This window comes from Delphinapterus leucas, chromosome 10 (genome assembly GCF_059928025.1).
Source record: "Delphinapterus leucas isolate spDelLeu-1000000601 "Yukka" chromosome 10, BTC_Dleu_Yukka2, whole genome shotgun sequence".
Taxonomy (NCBI): Eukaryota; Metazoa; Chordata; class Mammalia; order Artiodactyla; family Monodontidae; genus Delphinapterus; species Delphinapterus leucas.
In genome coordinates, this window is record NC_143138.1 from 20,484,202 (window position 1) to 20,505,865 (window position 21,664).

At 42.3% G+C, this 21,664-nt stretch overlaps 1 protein-coding gene across 1 annotated transcript in view; it reads left to right on the plus strand.

Moving 5' to 3' along the window:
* The first annotated feature begins 1,372 nt into the window (after nt 1-1,372).
* Nucleotides 1,373-21,664, plus strand: part of SCGN (secretagogin, EF-hand calcium binding protein) — a 37,610-nt gene continuing 17,318 nt past the window's right edge. Inside the window, exons 1-6 of the mRNA XM_022562330.3 lie at nt 1,373-1,530; nt 2,461-2,531; nt 6,639-6,731; nt 10,133-10,222; nt 14,395-14,451; nt 14,755-14,832. Of these exons, the coding sequence (XP_022418038.1) occupies nt 1,449-1,530; nt 2,461-2,531; nt 6,639-6,731; nt 10,133-10,222; nt 14,395-14,451; nt 14,755-14,832 (471 nt within the window). The 5' untranslated portion in view covers nt 1,373-1,448. The remainder of the gene's footprint in view (nt 1,531-2,460; nt 2,532-6,638; nt 6,732-10,132; nt 10,223-14,394; nt 14,452-14,754; nt 14,833-21,664) is intronic.

Sequence of the window (21,664 nt, forward strand, 5' to 3'; positions counted from 1 at the left end):
TTTCTCAGACTTTGCTTTTTTTCTCTAAACTTTTTTTTATTTTATTTTATAATATAGTCACCTCTTATCCTCTACAAGACCACAACAATTACAATTTATTGTGCACTGTTGAGAGTGGCTTTGGTCCTCACAGCAACTCTCCAAAGCTATTATAATCCTCATTCTACAGTTGAGAAAACCGAGACTTAGAGATGAGAACTAATGATGGAGGTCACGAAGCTAGTAAGTGATGGAGCTGGGATCCTAACCTGGGACTGTCTGACCATTAGTGTCATGTTCTTTTAAATACTCTAATTTAGGTGGCTTATGTACATGTGCTTTTAAAAAATAATATTAAATGTTAATATCAGCATTAGAGTGCCATCAAGATCGATATTTGGTCCAACTCTCCTATTGCCCAAGCTCCTTCTATAGATTCCTCAACAAAAGGTTCTAAGCACATGGTCAGAAGCCATCAGTATCACTCAGCTTACTATTTCACAAAACATCCAGTCAAGTTGTGAACAATTCTGATCACGAGAGCTCTGTGTTCTTCCAAATGGTTTTTCCTCTGGTCTTAGTGTGGTTCTCAGCAGCCAAACACAACCATCTAAACTTCTACTAAGAACTCTGCAGTCGGCCACCATGTCTCTCCCTAGACAATCCTTTCCTGGAAGAGCGTGGCACAGTATGAACTTCCCTCAGCCTCTTAATAGCCTGATTTAGACCACAGAATCTGTGGTCTGCAGAATCTCTATTTAGATGCAAGTCCTTATAGTGCATTATAGCTCTGCAACGTGCATGCCCTCTACAATCAGAGCTCAGTAATCGCCCTGCTGACTCCTTGCTTACTGGTAACCTCTTTCTCACTCCAGCGCTATCACCCCTCTCCTCCTCACCCCCACCCTCCCCACACACGACATTTCTAAATCATCAGGCCAAAGGATCCTAACATTGACACCCTTCCAACCCTCTAAATGGGGAGCTGTCTCTAGAAAACCCCTTGAGACACACGTTTGGAAGGTGAGTGAAACATAAGGGGGATACTTTCTCCGAGTTTGACAAACAGGTTAAAGAGCAAGAAGAGTGAACCATGACCGCCCGGAGACAGATCCTTTCTCCCCCACTTCCCCACGGCGCTGAGGCAGACAAGAGCTCCCCGCTGGGTGTGCCCAGGACAGACAGCGCACGCGGGGCGGGTCAGGGACGACGCGCCTGAGCAGGGCGGATTCCCAGCAGCTGGTTTCCCCGAGAGTCCGCGGTGGGGCCCTGGGGACGGCACAGCGACGCTAAGGCGCCAGCAGCTGCCTCGCCAGCTGGCCCCGTGCCCGCCCCTCAGACTGGTGCTCAAAGGAAATCAGAGGGCGAAAGAAGCTGGCAAGAGTGTCAGAAGATACCGTAAAGGAGTCCTTATCAAAGTTCTCTAGGTGTTTCTTGCCGGCCGGTGCCTGCGCTTCGTTGTCAATACCATGGACAGCACCCGCGAACCGACTCAGGGGCGCTCGGACGCCGCTGGCTTCTGGCAGGTCTGGCAGAGATTTGACTCGGAGGGTGAGTAAAACAAGCCACCTGTACAGCCTTGCTGAAAGGACCTAGAGCTTCCTCTTCGCCATACGTCTTTCCCTGCAGAAAGTTGTCTTCCAGCGCTGTTAATGCAATATACCTAACGCAGTATACCTAACAGACGTTTGGTATACTGGAGCTGCGCTTCTTGATACCTTGTGAACGTTCAGGGTGGGAGGAGGGACCTGAAATTACACCCCGGCCCCCACCCCCCAACGTGTGTGTGTATGTGTGTGTGTGTGTGTGTGTGTGTGTGTGTAGTGATATACCGTATATATAATGACAAATATTTTATATATTAGAGGCTTGTGGGCTGACACTCGGGTATCTGAAGTCAGCCCTCTATGACATTTTTACTCAAATGCTCATTTTTACTCAATGACTTTGTTGTGTAACCCCCAGTCTCTCAAAGAGAGGGTGAATTTTATCAGCTTTCAAAAAGACACTACCCTCACTCCCCAAAAAACTACTTGAAAAGAACTACTTACATTTGCTTTGTCTTCATTAAAAAAGAAACATAAAGGAAATATCTAAAGTGTGCACTTTAACCTTGCAAACTAAGATTCAATACTTACATCTCTTAAATTTTTCCAAGACTGCAAAATCCTTGGGTTAGAGTTTATTCTAAAACTCATGTTTATTTGTGGATTAAAATTCATGTATAAATAGCTTTCCTTTCCCCACTATTTGTACAAACCACAGCACAAAGCATTGACTCTCAAATGTGTATTTGCTATTCATATCCATGTCATCTAGAGGTAGATACTAGCACTTCATTAGAGTTACAATAGATAGTGTCCATGGGGATTTTACAAATTTGAGATTAAAAACAAATTTAGATGTTAAGTGTTAAATACTAAATGTCACACGTTATTCTGTGTAAGTGACTATTATTTATGGATACCTTCTTGCATTTAGAAAAAGGTTACATAGAAGAGAAGGAGCTGGATGCTTTCTTTTACCACATGTTGCCGAAATTTTGTACTGATGTAAGTACTTGTGCCACTAAGCATTAATTTATGTTCTCTTAGTGAATTCTAAAAAGCATCCAAGTCTTATGTTGATTTGCACCTATTAATTGCATCTGACCTCTTTTCTTCCTTGCATGTAATTTTTCTCCCTCTCCTAGCAGCACAGAGGGATTTAGGTAGGTTTTATGAGGTTCATCTGTAGCATTTGACATGCTGGTCACTGACTTTTAGTGTGACATTTGTCATCCACTCAGAGATTTTAACTGTAGATTCAAACAACCCTGTTTTGAACGTCTCCTTGGTTATGTCTCTGCTAATGGATTTAAACCTAGAGATAAGGTAGCTCACTTTGCTCAGAAAGGTGGAAAAGATGTTAAGAGCTTTTGAGGCTCTGGGTGTTTAGTGCCTTTAATATTACTTGGATAGCAAACCACAAACAAACCATTCAAAAGCATTTTTCATTTTGTTAGAAAGGTTACAAATTTCTTAGGAAATGGCAAACCAGAAAATAATAAACATTCCCAGAGCCCAAGTATAAATGTAAACCAATCCATCCAGTGTCCATATCCCTCCCTGACGGTAAATCTGGCCTTGAGAGATGCAGATTACCTTTTGATGAGCCCTGTACCAAAGCAGAGGAAAAATGCACAAAGAGACGCACCAGCCTGGGGCTGGGATAACCTGGTAAAGACTCCATCAGGGGATACATGGTAAGAGGAGTAGCTCTGGAGACAATAGTGTTTAAAATGAATTGTGGCGATAGCTTATCCTCAGCCATAGTTGTTTACATGGAAGAATACTGGAGTGCATCACACTTTCACGTAGGAGCCCAGTGCGGAGAACAAGCAGCTTGGGGACGCTGTTTCTGGGGGAAGGGCAGTCAGCTCAGGATAAGAGAGGCTGCCATCTGCCTCTAACAGCCATACACAGAGCTCGTAGTCACCCTCTCTCGCCTGCAGCCCGTCTGCCTCTCGTTTTCTATCTCTCTTCTGACCTCTTTCTCTTATGTTTCTGCCCATTTCTGTTTCTCATTCTGTGTTTCATGGCTCTCCTCTCCCATCATTTTTTTTTTCCCATCATCCCTTGACTTTCTCTGTGACTTCTCTGTCTCTCTCTCTCTCAGCTGTTTCTCATGTCTCTCCATCTGTCTTTGTCCCTCTCCTGTCTCTGTTTCTCCTGCTTTCTATCTTCAGTCTGTTTCTCAAGCTCTCTCATTGTCACTCCTCTCTTTTCTTCTCTTTCCTATCTCTCTTTGCCCTTCATTTCTTTTATCAGTTTCTCTCCTCTCCTTTTCTCTTTCCTTCCCTTATCTCTCTGTCTCTCTGTTTCTCTGCTTTGCTGCCACTTACTACTGTAAATGCAAAGGCTTGTGTCATTCCAGAACCCATGGGTCTGACGCCATTTTGTCAAACATGACAGGAGTATTTGAGGAAAACAAAAAGACGGAGGCAAAACCATTCAAAGTCTTGCAATAAACTGGATGGTCAGAAACTAAACCCCAGAGACTTGGAACTTCACACCTTTTCAGAAAGCTCCTTGCTTTAGTGATTTAAAGGAGGAGAAAAGTTGCTCTCACTATTGAAACTGAAAGTGTCTAATTTTCAGTCATGGAATGAGGGGTAGGGCTACTCAAACACTGGGGTCTGCTCTAGACTGAGGACACTGCGAGCTGCCTTCTTCTGGGGCTTGGGCTGACTTCAAAGGCATCGTTCCCATTAGTGAGGGAGAAGGTGGATGCCATCTCCCGTAGCTTGCCTGATCTTGTCATCACCCCTCTCTCAGGTATGGCCCATGGCCTCACCTTCTCACACATGGACAGGCATGGTCCTTGGAGGAAAGGAAACAACAAATGACTCACCAGTCTGCTGTGCAACTGTGTTCAGTGCAGGCATCCCTGAGTCCAGAGGCGAAGGGGTTGGAAAGCTGCAGAGTCCTTAGGCCAGTGAAAATAAAATTTTGGTGTGCCTAAGAATTAACTGTGTTAACATGCAAAGCCCCAGGTCCCACCTCTTAGGTATTTCAGTACATTTGGGGGTCTGTCTGGGGTCTTGCATTTTAAAAGCACCCTGAGTCACACTGCATCTTCTTTCACTCTGTTCCCTCCAGGAACAGTGATTACCTATCAGACAGGGGACTGTAATATAATTAGGCCAGTCCTGCTGAGTTGTGGCTGTAGCCCCAGGTACCTCTCCTCAGCACTTGGCAAAGGAGAGAGGTTTTGGAGCCAGGGGATAAGCTGTTTAAACTGTTAATCAGAAATGCTGTCACCTGCCATTGTTTCCTTTCAAAATGCTGAGGCATTACCCCAGGGAACATAGTTACAGACACCTTCACTGGGCGTTCCATGATACCGGGACAAGTATGATCAAGGAAACTGTTCCTAATTCTGGACTTTTTTTCCTGCTGAGAAATGAATAGGCCCTAAGTATGTCCTTAACAAGAGGACATGTCCCTCTCAGCGGAGGGATAATCACCACTTGTGACACCTACTTTTAATCAGTGACGCCCCACTGAGTACAGAAGCAGCAGCAGAGGGGCCTCCATGACCAGGCTGCCCCTCACTCTGGTGTTTAAGTGTGACAAGCAGTTCATCAGAGGCCTGAATAGCTCTACTTTCCTCCCCTGATTAGCGAGTCACAGAGACCTTGGGGGAAGGAATTTGAAGATTTCTAACAGCAAACTGCCTGCTAGTCAACCTTGGAGAGCAGCCGGCCTGCTTGTAATTACCTGGTCCTCGCAGCCTCTGAGGGGATTGACCTAATGGAACCATCGGCTGCTCTTGCTGCTTCTGTTACTCACCCCCCTCTTATCTCCGCCTTTTGTCTTTTCAAATACTCAGAACTGGCCTCTGAACCAGGTCCAGATCTAGCCAGTCTGTTGCATAGCATTGCTTTCTGGGGCTGTGTATGCATTCTTCACGTACAGATTGTAGCACATCCTGGGCCTGTTTCAATGCTTCAGAGATGATAAATACCCTGCTGGGGCCTAGAGTCTCAGACAAGGCGAGCAGGGTTGGTGCTGATGGGAAATTACAACAGAGGGAGCCCTAGACTCTTTTGCTTTAGGTCCAAGGGATAATCATGGACTCTGGAGTTAGAGGTCTGAGAGGACGGAAGTCAAGTTTCTGTGCCTTCAAACTAAAGGTCGAAGGCCAAGCTGAAATTCAAAGTGAAGACCCACTTTCTTGCGTAATTTCCATTGTGATTTTCCTGTATGATGCACATACACACTCATACAAGCCACACAATCTATGGCGACAAGACTAAAGAGGCTAATTTCTCGATACTTAGTGGAGTGTCAAATGAGGAAACCTGGTTGGCAGGGATAGTGTAGTAGTATTAGGGAGAATAAATTTAGTATAACGGATCTAGTCTGAAGTCTAGGAATACGGCACTGTTTGAGAGTATCTGTGCCTCTCGGCCCCTACATCAAAATTCATTCTCCATTGTTGATTATACCTGTCACCTTTCTTTGTAATAACCCTGCCGTCCACGGGTGAAGAACAATTTAATGTGTGGAAAAGGTTGTACAAGGAAGGGATATGTGACGTCTTCAGTGGTTCAACGATTATTTCTTTGGTTTCCTCTTTAATTATTTTCCCCTAATTATTCTTTTCCTTGGTGAGACCAAGATTAAAAGAATAAACTCTAGCAAACTGGGGACCCAGAAGAGCTAGACTTTTCCATTAGAAAAGAATAAAAAAAACCCTCTGAGTTCTTGGGAAGAAAGTTTATATGTTCATTACAAGACAATCTTTTGTCACAACCAAATATAGAATGATGTTCAAATTCATTCTATCAATAGTCTAGTCTCTGAGCTTCTCTTCATTCATACTTTAGGAGCTCACTAGCTACAAGTCTTACCTAGTTAGGATTCTGATTAGTGGTTATTTGTTTAAGAAATCTCCATCTCTCTCTCTCTCTCTCTCTCCCTCTCCCTCTCCCTCTCCCTCTCCCTCTCTCTCTCTGGTGTGCAACTTGGTGGGATCACTTTCAGTGGCTAAGTAACTTACTTTCCAGGTTAGACTAACGTAATTATCAGGCTATGTGCTCTGAATATTTGATATCCTAACTACACTTTTGGAATCTCAGTGGCTTTAATGTGGTTCTGTCTGGCCCACTGTAGGATGCAGTCATGGAAGAAAATGTGCAGAAGATGAAAGAACAATTTACGGCTGCCCACAATGTCTCTAAAGACGGTCGCATACAGATGAAAGAGGTACCTTTTATGACTGTAACTTTCTTGACTATACTTCCTTGGGCTATAATTTTCTCCGAAGGATAATGAAAGTTTTACGTTTGATTGGAAAATTAGAACCCTCTGCAAGGCAGCTGGGTTACATAACATTTCTGAAGTACTCACTTTTCCTTTTTCATCAGCTTAATAACAAAGAGTATATGATGCTTCCATCATTTTATTTAGGTCAATCAATATTTATACTTATTTTATAATTGGGGAATTGATATGCTGGAGGCTTTTCAGTTACTTGATCTAATATTTGTCTCCTTCCACAGTGTCCTGTTCAAATTCAACCTTGACATAAGGGAAAACGTACTGACAATAAATGAGTTTAAAGTTCAGTATCAGTTCCCAATGGGGATTGGAAAGATCAGTCCGTGAACATCATTAAAAACAAAACAGAGAGCAGCCGCCTCTACTTCAACTCAAGCCACACTTATTAAGGACCTACTAAAGCAAGGAACTGTGCTAGACATGCAGTGCCAGGCACAGTCTATCTTTAACCTGATAATTTTTCCTTCCAGTTACAAAAAGGTTTCCAGTTTAGAAAGGATTTCCGCACATATTATGTCACTTTATCCCCACAGTAGCTATAGAAGATGGACATGGAACATTAGCTCTATTTTACTGATGAGGAAGCTAAGTTACTTTCCTAGCACCATATGGCCAGTAAGTGGCACTGGATTAAGTTGTAACCCACTTATAGGTATGAATCTATACAGGTTTATTCTATAGAGTTATAAATCCATACATAAAAATGAGCTGCTATGAAAGTAAGATATTTATTTCATAGACAAAACTGCCTGCTAGACATATGACCTGAAACCTGAAGAGCTAGTCTCTTAATGATGTCATACTTAGTCAATATTGTTGGTGAAAATAGTAATTTTTCTTCAAAAAGTTATGATAACAAGGCAAGATTATGTCTTCTTATAAAAAATAGACGTGTTCACACCAGGAGGCTGCCTTTTCAGAAAACTACTAAGCTAAACTCCAGATTTATGAGTGTAGCTGTTTCCAAAGTTTTCACTAAAAGGCAAAAATTATTTATGTAACCAATAATTGCATTATAATTGATGTAAATGTATCAGTGTATTGATTAATGGAAAAGTAATTGTAAGCATCAAGGTAGAATAACCGAAGTATTCATAATTACATGCCCACAGTTACATTCTCTAGCCCATAGAACGGAGCATAGCATATAGTGGCGCTCAATAAATATTTGTTAACTTAATAATAAATGAATGAAACATGGTAAATAATGAACAACTATGCCATTATCTTACCAATTACTGGTAGACCTTCCTGAAGCAATTGGGAACTTGGCAAAAACTTTGGCATCCGTGCCAACCATTCTGTCATGGAGTCCTGCCAATGAGCATAACTGAGATTGTCTGTAGAGAAGCTGATGGTATAGGACTGCTTTGGTCCCCTTAAAACCTCATGAGTCTGTGAGTGTAAAGAGTAGCAAGGTCTCTCCTACTGTCTCCTGCTATACCACCGGCCGTTTCTTACTCCAATTACAGGTACTTGTGACATAAAATCAGCTCACCTGCACACATTTGAGCTATTTTAGCACAAAACAAAATGGGAAAGGAGTCGCATCTAAGAGCCAAAGTGAAGCTTGGGGATGATCTGTGCACTTGATTTGTCCAGGGCTCCTCTGTGCCACTCTGGTCAAACTGAAGACGGAGTGCGTTCTAGAGACTTAGGGCTGGTGAATTACATTTTAATTTGGTTTCTCAGCCTGTGCCACCCCATGCGAAAACACACTTAGTCCTGAAGAGCAGCTCGCAGCTCACCTTGTGTGGTGGGTAGGAAAAACACAAAGTCAACAGGTGAAATATGAAACCTTGGCCAAGTGATTTCATGTCTCTGAGCCTCAAGTTCATCATCTTCATCCACAGAGCAGTTACCACGGACTAACTTTTTAATGGGTACCAGGGACTTTGCTAAACAGTTTATAAATAGTGCCTCACCTGACTTTTAGTCTTCACATAAGCACCAGGATATAAATATTATTATCTCCATTTTACAAATGAGGAAATTGAGGCACAGAGGTATCAATTAAATTGTCCAAGATCAAATAATAGGTGAATACGGAGAAGGAAGGATCCACACTAAAGCCAACCACATACTGCTTTGTGCTGCCTCCCATTCGTATTAAAATGCCAATACTTATATTTACCTGAAGGATTGGTGTGAGAATTTAATGAGATGATAGATGAAAAGTACATTGCCAGTGCCTGCCACGTAGTAGGTATTCAACATATGGCAGCTGTTATTAACACGATGTGCCCTTGAGCTGACCTACATCCAACTAGAGAATATGAACGGGAGCGTGGGCTAATCATTCCTACAACCTAGCAGAAGCCTTTGCTCTGGACTTCCTCTGTAGCACTGAACAAGGTGCTGGGAGAACTATGGTTATAGAAGAAATGGCCATTGTTTATGGGGGACAATTCAGAAAGGAGACAGTATACACTGAAATACCATAGGTTTGGCAAAGAACGCAGCCAAACGGCCTATGAGCTGAAACAAGTATTACCATCACATAGGGGAAGACATGTTACCTTTGTTCATGGGAGCAAGGGAAGTCAGTCAGTAGAACTGGTGCTCATATAGATGGCTGGATGGTTAAATTTACCACAAGTGAACCAACTTTGAAAGTATCATACAGATGCTAATAATATAAAAGAATATATACCATAGCCAACTCAAGAATCAAGCCAGACAGCAATCATTCCTGATTTTGTGTATGGCACCGAAGTGATCTGTATAGACAGCATCTCACCAGCACAGCACAGGGGTTAAAAGTGTGGGCTTAGTTGAGGTCCTGACTCCACCACTTACTAACTACATAATGATGGCAAGCTCCTTATCTCTGTGAAGCCCAGTTTCCTTAACTAATAAATAATAATAATGATGTGTTATGCACCCTATAGGTTGTTAGGATTAAATGAGTTAGCATATATAAATATTTAGAACAATTCATGGCACATATAAAAATTACTGGGTATTTTTATTTTCTACTATAATTATAGAGTTGTAAATATAAAATTGGAGCCTCTCAGAATAAGGTCTGGAACATTTTAAGCACTAACACATTTATTATTAAATAATAATAAAGATGATTATTATTATTTTGGGTTGTAAGCTCATGGAAGACAGATACTCATAGTGTTTCATACCTAGAAGGGTGCAGTACTTCTTAAAAGAATCAATGAATCCAAAATGACAATCAAGGGCGCGGAACTACGTGTTGGGCTCTCCATCCTGAGAGATCCAAGCCCTTCTGCCCTCTAATATGTTCCTTGATGCCTTTTACCCACGGAGCACCGGCCAGTGTCACCAGCTGCTATTTCCCCCTTTTCCTTTAGCTTGCCTGCATGTTCTTGCCCGAGGATGAAAACTTTCTTCTGCTCTTTCGCCGGGAAACCCCCTTGGACAGCAGTGTGGAGTTTATGCAGGTAAGCATTTGGTTGTGTCTCTATGGAGGGTGAGGCCAGGATTCCAGCCACCTGCTGTGGCTGCCACCACTCCTGCCCAGTCCCCAAGGGATAGCTGTCCACAGAAGACAAGACCATGCAAAGAAGCCCTTGGGTCGAGCCTGGACTTTGGCCCCAAGCCCCAGTGTGCTCTCTCAGTGTGCTGACCCGGGCTGCCCCTGAGCTGACAAACTCCTTAGCCTGGGCTAGAGGAAGGCTTAGACGAGGGGCCCGGCAGGTACCTGAGGCATGTAATGGGAGGGTAGGGAGGGGGCTGTGGAGCCTGGAGAGCACATGCCCATCAAGAGCCCAGGGTCCTGTGAGCTCCAGCCACCTGCTGCCTTCTGAGAATGCAGCCTAGGCATCTAGACTCTATGGGAAACTACTTTTTTTTTTTTTTTTTTTTGCGGTACGCAGGCCTGTCACTGTTGTGGCCTCTCCCGTTGAGGAGCACAGGCTCCAGACGCACAGGCTCAGCGGCCATGGCTCACGGGCCCAGCCGCTCCGCGGCATGTGGGACCTTCCCAGACCGGGGCACGAACCTGTGTCCCCTGCACCGGCAGGCGGACTCTCAACCACTGCGCCACCAGGGAAGCCCGAAACTACTTATTTTTAAATGTTGGCGACTAATTCTAGTTTTGAAGGCACAGTATGGTCAAAATATAACTTATTAGAGGGCTGATCCAGCCAGCAGGCGTCTCTTCGCAATCACTGTGCCAGAATAAAACCAAAAGGCAGAATCAATGGCTCCTCTTATCTCCTCTTTCAGCCTCTAGGTGTTACTGTCTGTGGGTGAAAAAAGACCAGGGAAGGCAGAGCAGGGTGTCTTCAAGGCCAGAGCGGCAGATTCAAGACAGCTCCTGCACCCAGGGCCCCATTCCTGAAAGACTTACCAGGTCCCCACTTAGGAGATAATAACTTAGCACCCTTGTGCACTAATTTATTTATCTTCTGGCCAAGTGGAAGTTATGAGAAATGGAGCAAGCACTTGCGTAGACAATTCACAGAAGAAATATGAATAGAAAATTGATATATAACAGTAACCAAAGAAATGCAAATTAGAAACAACTAACTTTTCCAAAGTGGCAAAGGTTTTAAGAGGATCAACAAAAAGATACAGCACTGGCAAGCAAGCACTGAGACTGTTGCTCATTCTGTCCTGATAGGCATGCGCACTGGGATAATTTTATGGAAAGCGATTTTGCAAAAAATGTAATCAGGATTCTTTAAAATTTCATAATCCAGAGTTAATTTAAAAAAATCTTTACCCTTTGACTCAATAATTCTACTTCTCCAAGCATCTATGTTAAGGATATAATCAGAGATGCAGACAAGTTTTCTACACAATGATGTACATCAAATATTTCTGTTACTTAGTATAGCTAAAACTGAAAATAACATAAATGCTTAACAATGAAAGAAAAATTAGGTAAATTATGATACTTTCATACAATTCATTCATTCCACAAATACTTACGTGCCCCTGCAGTATGCCAGAAACTGTTCTAGGCCCTGGAGATTCATGAGAGAAAAACCCCACTGTGGAACTTTATGCATCACTGAAAATCAAGTTTTCAAAGACTATCTAATGACAAGAAGGAAGTGCATTATGGTGTTAAGAAACAAAATTGTATATGCGTTATGATCTTAACTTTGCTTAAAAAATTATTTACCCTAACACCCTTGTAAATAAGACAACGGGTAAATACACACTAGATAAATATTGGGTTTTTTTAGGGGTAAGATTCTGGATAATCTTTATGTTCTCTGTACTTCTGTATTTTCCAATTGTGTCGAAGCATTATTACATCATTTACACATTATTTTAAATGACATTTTCAAAATAACTTTAGTTGTGTTTAAGAATGCTCACAGAAAATTTTAAATGAAAATAATAGACTACCCAAGTGTGTAGGCCATATGACTTCCCCTTCATTTTGTCACATATATAATAGAAACACAATGAAAAGGAAGCACATAGAAATGACAAGTGACTATCTTGGGGTAGGAATTTCAGAAGATTGTAGTGTTTTATATTTCAGTAATTTCGTACAATAAATATGACTTGCTTTTATAATCAGCAGAGAGTATTAAAATGTTATGCCTGTGTAGGCCTGAATAATCTTGAGAAATGGGAAAAAGAAAGGTTCCATAATGCCATTTCCAACTTTAAAAAAAAATTAAAAACTTTCTCCATTTTTCCTCCCTCCCTTCTAGTTTGTCAATTTCTTCTCTAAAGAAGTGCTTTCCCTTTCTCTACCCAATTAAAAAAAATATTTTGGATTCTTGAATTCTTCTTTTAAAATTAAATTTGTTATAACCTATGTACTCTCCTACATTTTTTAAGAAATCCTACCTTAATGTCTTTATATTCCCCCTGAACTACAGGACTTAAGACACTTTAACTGTCAGCTCACTTGCCATCACTGTCCAGAATATTAGTTCTATCTTGTTTTCTTTAGTCCCACAAATTTTATGCTAACAAGATGTTTCCATTTGCCCACGTTTCCCATTGTGTTTGTACATCATTCCTTCTTCATCTTAGATTTTCCTCCTTTGCATTCTTCCTTCCTGGAGTATACCCTTTACCAAGAGTCTGTTGGTAATAAACTCTGTTTTTGTTTGCCTGGAAACCTTTTTGCTTTCATTCTTTAAAGACAGGCATACACAGTAGTCACATAAAGATCTTTGGCCCACCAATAGCTCAGTTGCAGTAAAACTGTAAGATAATTTAGATGGAAAATGTTTGGAGAACAGCATAAAAAAGCAGGTTAAAATGTTTTTGTTATTTGAAATTCTCATTCTTAGCTCTGGTATAGTCACACCATTAAAGTTAGGATATAAATCACATTTAACCAGTTGATTTTCTAAGCCTGGTTAGATTCAGGCAGAAACGTTGGTGACAGGGACTGAAAGGGGCAATGTTTCTGAACACTTCTCACTAAGTATCAGCATCTCCTACTATCCCTGCAGGATATTCAGGCAGGACCCTAGTTGTGATCTAGAATTAAGGTCCCTGCAGTTGATGACTCAGGAAACCCATTCTATAACAATGAAACATCTGTCAATTAAAAAAAAATACTTAATGCTACTTTTTCATTCTGTATAGGAGTTAGGAAACTTGTTAACTTGTGAGGCTTGGATATGGAAAAATCAGAGGTGGTCAAAATCACACCATTTACTAAAGAAAGCAGTTCAATGTTTCCTTAAAAATATTCAGCTGTTCTGTCTTCCAGTTTTAGTAACTGTGCCTTCAGCTGGATGAATGCTGGTTTTTGGCCACACTGCACAGCATGTGGGACCTTAGTTCCCCGAGCAGATATCGAACCCGAGCCACCTGCATTGGAAGCGCAGAGTCTTAACCACTGGACTGCCAGGGAAATCCCATGAATGCTGTTCTTAAACCAATGAAAGGGTTGGCTTGCTACTGGGAATTATCAGAGATGTTTTATTCCCTTTACCTGGAGCCAAGACCACAAAGGCAAGATTCCTTAGGGGCCCTTTCTGCTGTGCAATTTATTTTGGGGAAGTTCACCTTTGCATTAAGGTTATTGCTGTTCTGGGTTTTAGTCTTACGTAGGTGCCTCAGTTTGACTTCCCACCTTGGGTGGCCCCGCGATTTGTCTCCTGTCTACCTTGTGTGCAGTTTCCGGATAAAGCTACAGGCTAAGTTATCAGAGATCAGTAGGTGTACCTAGGATAGACTTTGGTTTCTGTTTTGTGTTTTCCTATCATGTCGGACCTCTTAGAAGTCCCCTCACTTTCTTGCCAGCTGAGCTATGTATGTAAAGAGTTGTTATTTAGAGTACTCTGCATTTTAGGAATTCAGTACAAAGAAGATTTCTTGGTTTGCCATATTGCCTTCCACTGAAGGCCATCCCTTGATATCTCTCCATTTTGAACTTTCCATAGCTCCCTTTCAGTGAGTGCACTGTGGTCCTCCTAAGTGGCTCTAAGTGAATGCAGTGAGTCATTTCTAGTGAGTTCTGCCCAAGCAATAGCTGTCACCAAAGAAAGCCTAAAATTCTCCATGCAAAGTCTTAGGTGCGCCCAGTTAAGTGCTATTATCAGATGCTGAACCATAGTAGACAGCAGCGTAAGTTGACCCCGAATTACTTGAGGGTAAATGGATGAATGGCTTTTGTGTATTTCAGATTTGGCGCAAGTATGATGCTGACAGCAGTGGCTTTATATCAGCTGCTGAGCTTTGTGTAAGTGTTGCCAGGAGCTGTGTCTGGGCGAAGGGCGGGTTTGCTCATCGCTGGGAATTTGATATATGTGTATCATGAGATTGATTTCTGTGTTTCCAAGAAACATGGATATGAATTTGTTACTTAAAAAAACGGATTCATGTTTAGAAGGTTTAGAAACTGTATGTTGGATCTATTGCTTGCTAAATGCATTTCAGTTCCTTCCTAAAACAAACGGATCACAATTCTTAAGGTACAGCCTCTTGAGATTTTTAGATTTATTTGCTCACTAGATAAAATGCAGCTCTTTTCTTGATGTCACAGAACTTCCTCAGAGACCTCTTCCGCCACCACAAAAAGGCCATTTCTGAGGCCAAGCTGGAAGAATATACTGGCACCATGGTGAGTAACTGAGCAATGCGATCTCCATGAGGACAGCTTCTCCGCTGCCTCCTCAGGGCCCAGAAACATTGTCTGGCACAGTGGATGATTCTACTCATTTAGCAAGTTGATTTAGAGCAATTGGGAATCAGATAGATGGGAGGTGTGTGTCCCACCTCTGCCATCTTTAGCCATGGCCTTGAGAAACAGTCCAGGCTCTCAACTTTATTTACTTCATCTGAAAAATGGAGATTAATAGTATCTAGTTACTGCGAGGGCAAGTGAGTGGATGCATATGAAGCACTTTGCAGAGCATCAGGGGAATAATAAATGTTCAGTACATGTTAGCTCTTCCTGTAGTGGTTGTTGTGGCCCTTGTTGTCATTATTTCACTCGCCCCTCATGCCATCATATGACCCCAGGACTATTTCAGCGTCAAAGCTCCCTGGAAAATGGTGAAGTAGGAGAAGCTGCCTTTGGTGAACTCATCCTCGTATTGTTTCAGTTCTTAACTTGATGCTTTTCTCCCAGTGCTAATCAACACTCTGTATTGAACTGGATCTGGCTTCTCTACCATTTTTCTCCCCCCGAGCCCCTTCCCATCCCCAGATGTGTGCTTCATTCCAATCAAACTCAGTAGGTTTCTTAATTAACAAGCAAGGAAATTGCTGGTAAAGGTCAATTTACTTTTTTTTTTTTTTTACAAATTACTTGTAAAAGTAATTTACAATTACTTGTGCAATTGCTACACTTATTATAGAAAGAGTTCTTGAGTAGACGCATCTTACTGAACCTTCTGGTGAACAGCCACGGAAGCGTATCACTGAGAAGAGTTTTATGGATCCCTGTTAAAACGTGTACCACTAGGTTCATCTATTTAGGCCTTTAATTGATGTTTCCGAATACTGTGTTAATTCTAACAACTCCTTTATAGCACTGGCATTGTTCCTGCTACTTTGTATATCTGATGATTGAGGCTTGGAAAGGGTAAGTGACTAAGTCACCACCAAGTTGAATCCCTAGACTCGTTTTATAAAAATCAGATTAACTGGGAAAGGTTAAGTTGCCTAGCCTAAGGCGCCAGTTACACTGGAAGTTGCGCTCTCCTGGCTTTCAAGCCTGCATCTTCCTGGCTCTCACTCTGTACTCTGACTACTCCAAATGCTGCTTCCAGCCAAGGGCATCAGCCCCGGAAAGGAAGAATGTGCTCTTGACCATGACACCTTGTAAATGGCCTGGACAGAAGCAAAGCTGATGCCAAGGACAGAGTCACACCCCAGGCCAGGGTCTCAATCAAGGAAATTATCTGGCTTTCTACTATGTTGACTTGTTGTAATAGCATGCAAAACGCTGTTTGAAATCCTGAGTAAATAGGTACTTAGCACTAAAGAGTGAAAGTTCCAGTGAAACCCTCTAATAGAATGAATAATCTGAAAAAGGAAATTAGACTGAAAACTGCCTGGGGGAGTGAATAACAAGGAGATTATTCTTCCAGTTGGGCATTTTTTTCAACATTGATTTAACAGTGTTAGCACTGGCTGTTGTTATCTTGATTTTATTATTGTATAAAACAGGCCCTACACAATGAAATGCTTGCATTTAGAATCTCCAGCATGTTTCCAGTATTTCTTTGAATACCTTTGACTCTGAGGGGCTTCCCTCCACCTCCAACTAGAATACTAAGCCACCGCTTTCTGACTTTTTAACACAGCTTTTGGCTATTTTTTCCTTACTTTTCTCCACCTGGGTCTTGCTCATCCTTCAAGATTTAGGTAGATGTCATCTTGCCCTAGAAGATCTTCCATAACCTTCTATAGTGGATCCAAGTGCCTCTCCTCTGTGCCCCTATAGTATCTTGTGTACTTCACTGTCTTCACATCATAGTCATCCATTTAATTCATTCCACAAATATTCCTTAAATGTCTGCTATGCCTCAGGCACTATTCTAGTCATCAAGGATTCAGCAGTGAGTGATACAGAGGAGAGACTGACACTAACAATAAACACAATAAGTAATAAATTACATTTCATGATAGAGGGTAATGGTGTGATGGAAAAAATTGAAAAGTAGACCAGGCAGTGCCGGCAGGGCAGCTAGGATGGGAGCTTGGGGAGGTGTAATTTTCAATAGGGTGGTCAGGGGAGGCCCTTCAAGAAGATGCAACATGAGAAAGGACCAAAGGTGCAGCCAGCAGAGTCCCTGGGTCAGGGGTGTGCCGGGGATTTCCAGGAACAGGAAGAGACCAGTGTGGCTGGATCAGAGTAAGCAAGGATGAGATGTAGGCCAGACCAGGTTGGGCTTTTGGGGCCACTGTGAGGACTTGGGGTTTTAGTTGGCGGGAGATGGAGAGCCACTGGAGGATTTGAAGCAGAGGACGCCATGATCTGGCTGCTGTGTTGAGAAGAGCCCGAAATGGGCAAGGAGGGAATCAGGAAGACCTGTTAAGAGGCCATTGCTCCATCCAGGTGAGAGAGGATGGCAGCTTGGACCAGGGTCGGGTAGCAGAGGAGGTGAGAACTAGATCTGTCTGAAGACGGAATCAGTAGGGTTTCCTGATGGAGCAGCTGGGAGTCAAGGATGGCACTGCCACTGTCTATGGATCTTGTACTCCACTAGGCTGTGATTCCTCAAGGGCAAGGTGGCATCTTATCTTTGTGTTCTCAGCCCTCCCACGGAGCCTGGCACACAGTGGGCTACTTAATGCGAATTGTCTGAACTGAATTTTCAGTTATTACCTCATAAACAGCTATGAATAAACCCTAACAATATGACTAAAATTTGCCCTTGGGACCCTCCTGCCTCCCTTGTCTGTGTTCCTTGGGACCCTCCAGCTCCATCACGACTCTTGATCCCTCTTGAGGTGCCTTGCATACTGCATATTGCACATCGCAGCATTTTGCCCAGACCCAGCTTTCCTCAAGCAGTGCTTCATGTTCCGAAATTCTCCTTTTTCTCTTTACTTGTTTAAAACCAGACCCTCCAGGGCAGAACCAGAAAGGGAGCCTGGAAGTGCTGAGCTCCCTCCTTATGTCTCTCACTGGGGTCCTTCATCACAAAGAGTCACCCAGAAGGATCCCAACCAGGCAGTGGGTAGGAGCTGTGCTGAGCCCAGGGGACAGAGACAGACAGGGAGATGGGAGCCCCGAGCTGATGACGGGAGGTAGGAGGGACAGGAGTGAGGGCTAGAGCTGGAGGCATGGAGACAGAGCAGAGCAAATCGAGAAGGGACAGTCAGAGCAGGGCGAGCCTAGTATATGCCCCTGTGGATCTGCAAGTCACGTTACTCTGCTCCTTTTCTTAAGCTGGGTCTGAGATGGTTTTTCTGGGCTGAGAGGTAGGGTCTCAAAGTGACCGAGAATATCCCCTCCCTCACCAAAACCCCACTCTCTTAATGCTGCTCTGTCAGGTTAGAATGTGCTCTGGTAAGCTAGTTCATACAAAGATATGAGTTCATTCCTTCAACAAATATTTAGGGAGAACCTACCAAGGAAGATACGGTCTCTGACCTTATGGAGTCTTCCAACTGGGAGGAAATTTGGTAAGAACGGGAAAGGGAGCAAACATCCCCTCTGGTCCCTCCCCTTTCATCCCCACTGTGTGCATCACTGCCCTACAGTATCGACCCATAAGTAGGAATTGAGTTCAATTTTCCTTTCAGCCCTTAAATACAGCAATTTCACCTTGAGATCCAATTAAAAGATTCTTGAAAAGTTTTCTGGATTTTTTAAAAAATAAGATGGACTGCAATGAAGCAGCAATTCTAGAGCTTCAGCAAAGGCAGGACAAGAAAAGGTAGGTGGACAAAGGGGAAAGGCCAGGAGAGGGATAAATTAGGAATTTGGGATTAACAGATACACACTACTATATAGATATATAGATATAATAGATAAACAACAAGGACCTACTGTATAGCACAGGGAACTATATTTAATATCTTATAACAACCTATAATGGGAAAGAATCTGAAAAATATATATACACACACACACATATGTATAACTGAATCACTTTGTTGTATACCTGAAACATTGTAAATCAACTATACTTCAATTAAAAAAAAGAGGTAGGTGAAAAGAATTAAACTTAAATTTTTTTAAAGATGTCTTCTTAACAGAGTACACACAGTACTTTATTTTCATTGAAACGTAGCCAGTGTTTGCTCTAGTATTAAATATTTTAATCCTAATAATTGAGAGTTCCTTCTGTGCTGGGCCCTGTGTGAAGCACTTTTCAAACATCTTATGATTCTCACATGAACCTTATGAAATAAGTATTTTTAAACCCCTATTTTGTAAATGAAAAAACTGAGGATTACAGGTCAGAGACGATAAGGACGGAGTGGAAATTCAGACCCAAATCCATCTTCAAACTGTATTCAAACCATAACATTCACATCTGAAAGTCTAAATGTCAAATTATTAAAATGAAAACTTTCAAAAGAGGGAGGGCTGAGCTCTGTGAGATCAAGAAGAGACACAAATCCCTATGAATAAAGTGAAGAGCAAGGTGAGGACAAAGCCATGTTAGGAGATTAGGATTCTCTCAGTATTTTTTTTTTTTTTTTTTTGCGGTACGCGGGCCTCTCACTGTTGTGGCCTCTCCCATTGCGGAGCACAGGCTCCGGACGCGCAGGCTCAGCGGCCATGGCTCACGGGCCCAGCCACTCCGCGGCATGTGGGATCTTCCCAGACCGGGGCACCAACCCGCGTCCCCTGCATCGGCAGGCGGACTCTCAACCACTGCGCCACCAGGGAAGCCCCCCTCTTAGTATTTTTAAAGATAAGATAATACAGGAGCTCTGACAGCCACAACAGAATTTATTACCCAGAAAAATGGATTTTTCTCCTCATGAAGTCCCTAAATACTCCTAAGAATTGACAACTTCTTAAACACCAAAATGGAAACAAATTAATGAAAGAAACAAGAAAGGGTTCCACAAAATTGTTCTGGAGAAAAGAGGAACACTGATTAAACTGGGGAAGGGAGAAAGAGAAGAAGAGTGAATTGTGGCTGCATAAAGCCCCAGGGGTCACATCAGTCAAACATCCCATTATAAGGGGCAGAAGAAGGCAGGGAGGAGAAGTGTAGACTGCTTAGAAACTCAGTACTGGGCTGAAAAGAAATTCTGCACATCATGCATCAGCCCCGCAGCCCTAGTTGCCCAGAGCGCTTCTCTTCACAGCTCTATGGTTTACATTTAAGAAACCTCAGGCTGGCAGCTCTTACAATGGAATGCCCTGAGCTGAAGAAAACCTATGAAATGAAAAAAGAAATGGCAATGTACACCTTTGATGGCTTTGAGCTTACATCCAGAAGCTTAGAGTCCTGGAAGTAGCTGAGGGGAATCCGAGTGGTCTTAGCCAACTTTTGAGTATCTAGAGGTTGAGAAATGACAGTTGACCAAGACTGTCCTGTTTCTCCTGTTATATGTGTCTGTTTCATTGCTAAAACCCTGGGGGTCTGCTGCTCATGTGTGCTGCAGTTAAGTATTCATTTTTGCTCTAAATTGTCCCATGAAGGCCCATGATCAATTAAACTCCAGGTAGCCCCTCACTGGTTCTTTATGAGCTGGGGTGATAGGTAAGTGTTGAGGAATCTAGTGAAAGAGTTTCCACCCAAGGATCTGAGTTTGCCCTCAAGACTAGATGAGTTTAATGAGATTTTGGCCCACCTATTTCATTTTTCTTTCTTAAATTGTAAAGGCGACTTATACTTTTCCAATGAACAGATATGGGAACTGGACTACAGTTTGTTTTTTTAAAGACTCTTTACATTTCCTTAGAGACTTCTGGGTATACTGACTTTTAGAAACTCAACATTCTGAGAAAAACCTTCTAGGATCCGAGCTCTAAGTGATACACCAAGTGTGAAATCACTTTACGGCTGCTTTAATGGCTTTTTAATGAGCAATGGACACAGTCACAGCAGCACTGCATTAAAGATTTGGTTCTGAGGTTTAGCATCAAATGCTTCACTTAAGAGATGTAACCTACTAATGAATTCAAATTGACCCAAATAAGGATTGGCACACTTGAAAGCCGTCTGAAACGTAACAATCAACGAGTCAAGGCAGAACATCCAATCAGAAGAGAAAAGTTGAGGTCTGCAGACCTTGTCTCATGTAAACTCGTAATTAATGTTCTGTACAAGGAAGGAAACTATTAACAAAATCCAATTATGACATCTAATTAAGAGATGCTGCCAACACCTGGCGGGGGAAAGATTGGCTGTCTGAATAGAATATTATTTGGTAACACTGAGCTTTGTAAAATGTAAGCTAATACATGTGGGAGATATTAAGCGCATGTCCCTAATTAGAGCATGGAACTTGAACTACTGTAAAACAATAAATAAAATCTGAGAATGTGGCAGGCAAAGAGAATACCCCCAGCCTCTACCCTGGTCCCAGTTCTCATCCTTCATGCCTGGATTAAAGCACCTGGCTTCCTAGCTGCTTCCTTCCCCCTAGGTCTCTGATCCAGGCCAACCCGAGACATGTCTGTGCTTTTTTTCTTTTTTAATTTAATTTTTATTGGAGTCTAGTTGATTTACAATGCTGTGTTAGTTTCAGGTGTACAGCAAAGTGAATCAGTTGTACATATACATATATCCACTCTTTTTTTAGATTCTTTTCCCACATAGGCCATTATAGAGTATTGAGTAGAGTTCCCTGTGCTATACAGTAGGTTCTTATTAGTTATCTATTTTTTATATAGTAGTGTGTATATGTCAGTCCCAATCTCCCAATTTATCCCCCCCTCCGCCACCAGGCTGTCTTGAAATCTCTTCTATTCCACGTCCACCCTCACTCTACCGTTGATCTCAACCAGTCTGATGGTTTTAAATACTAAC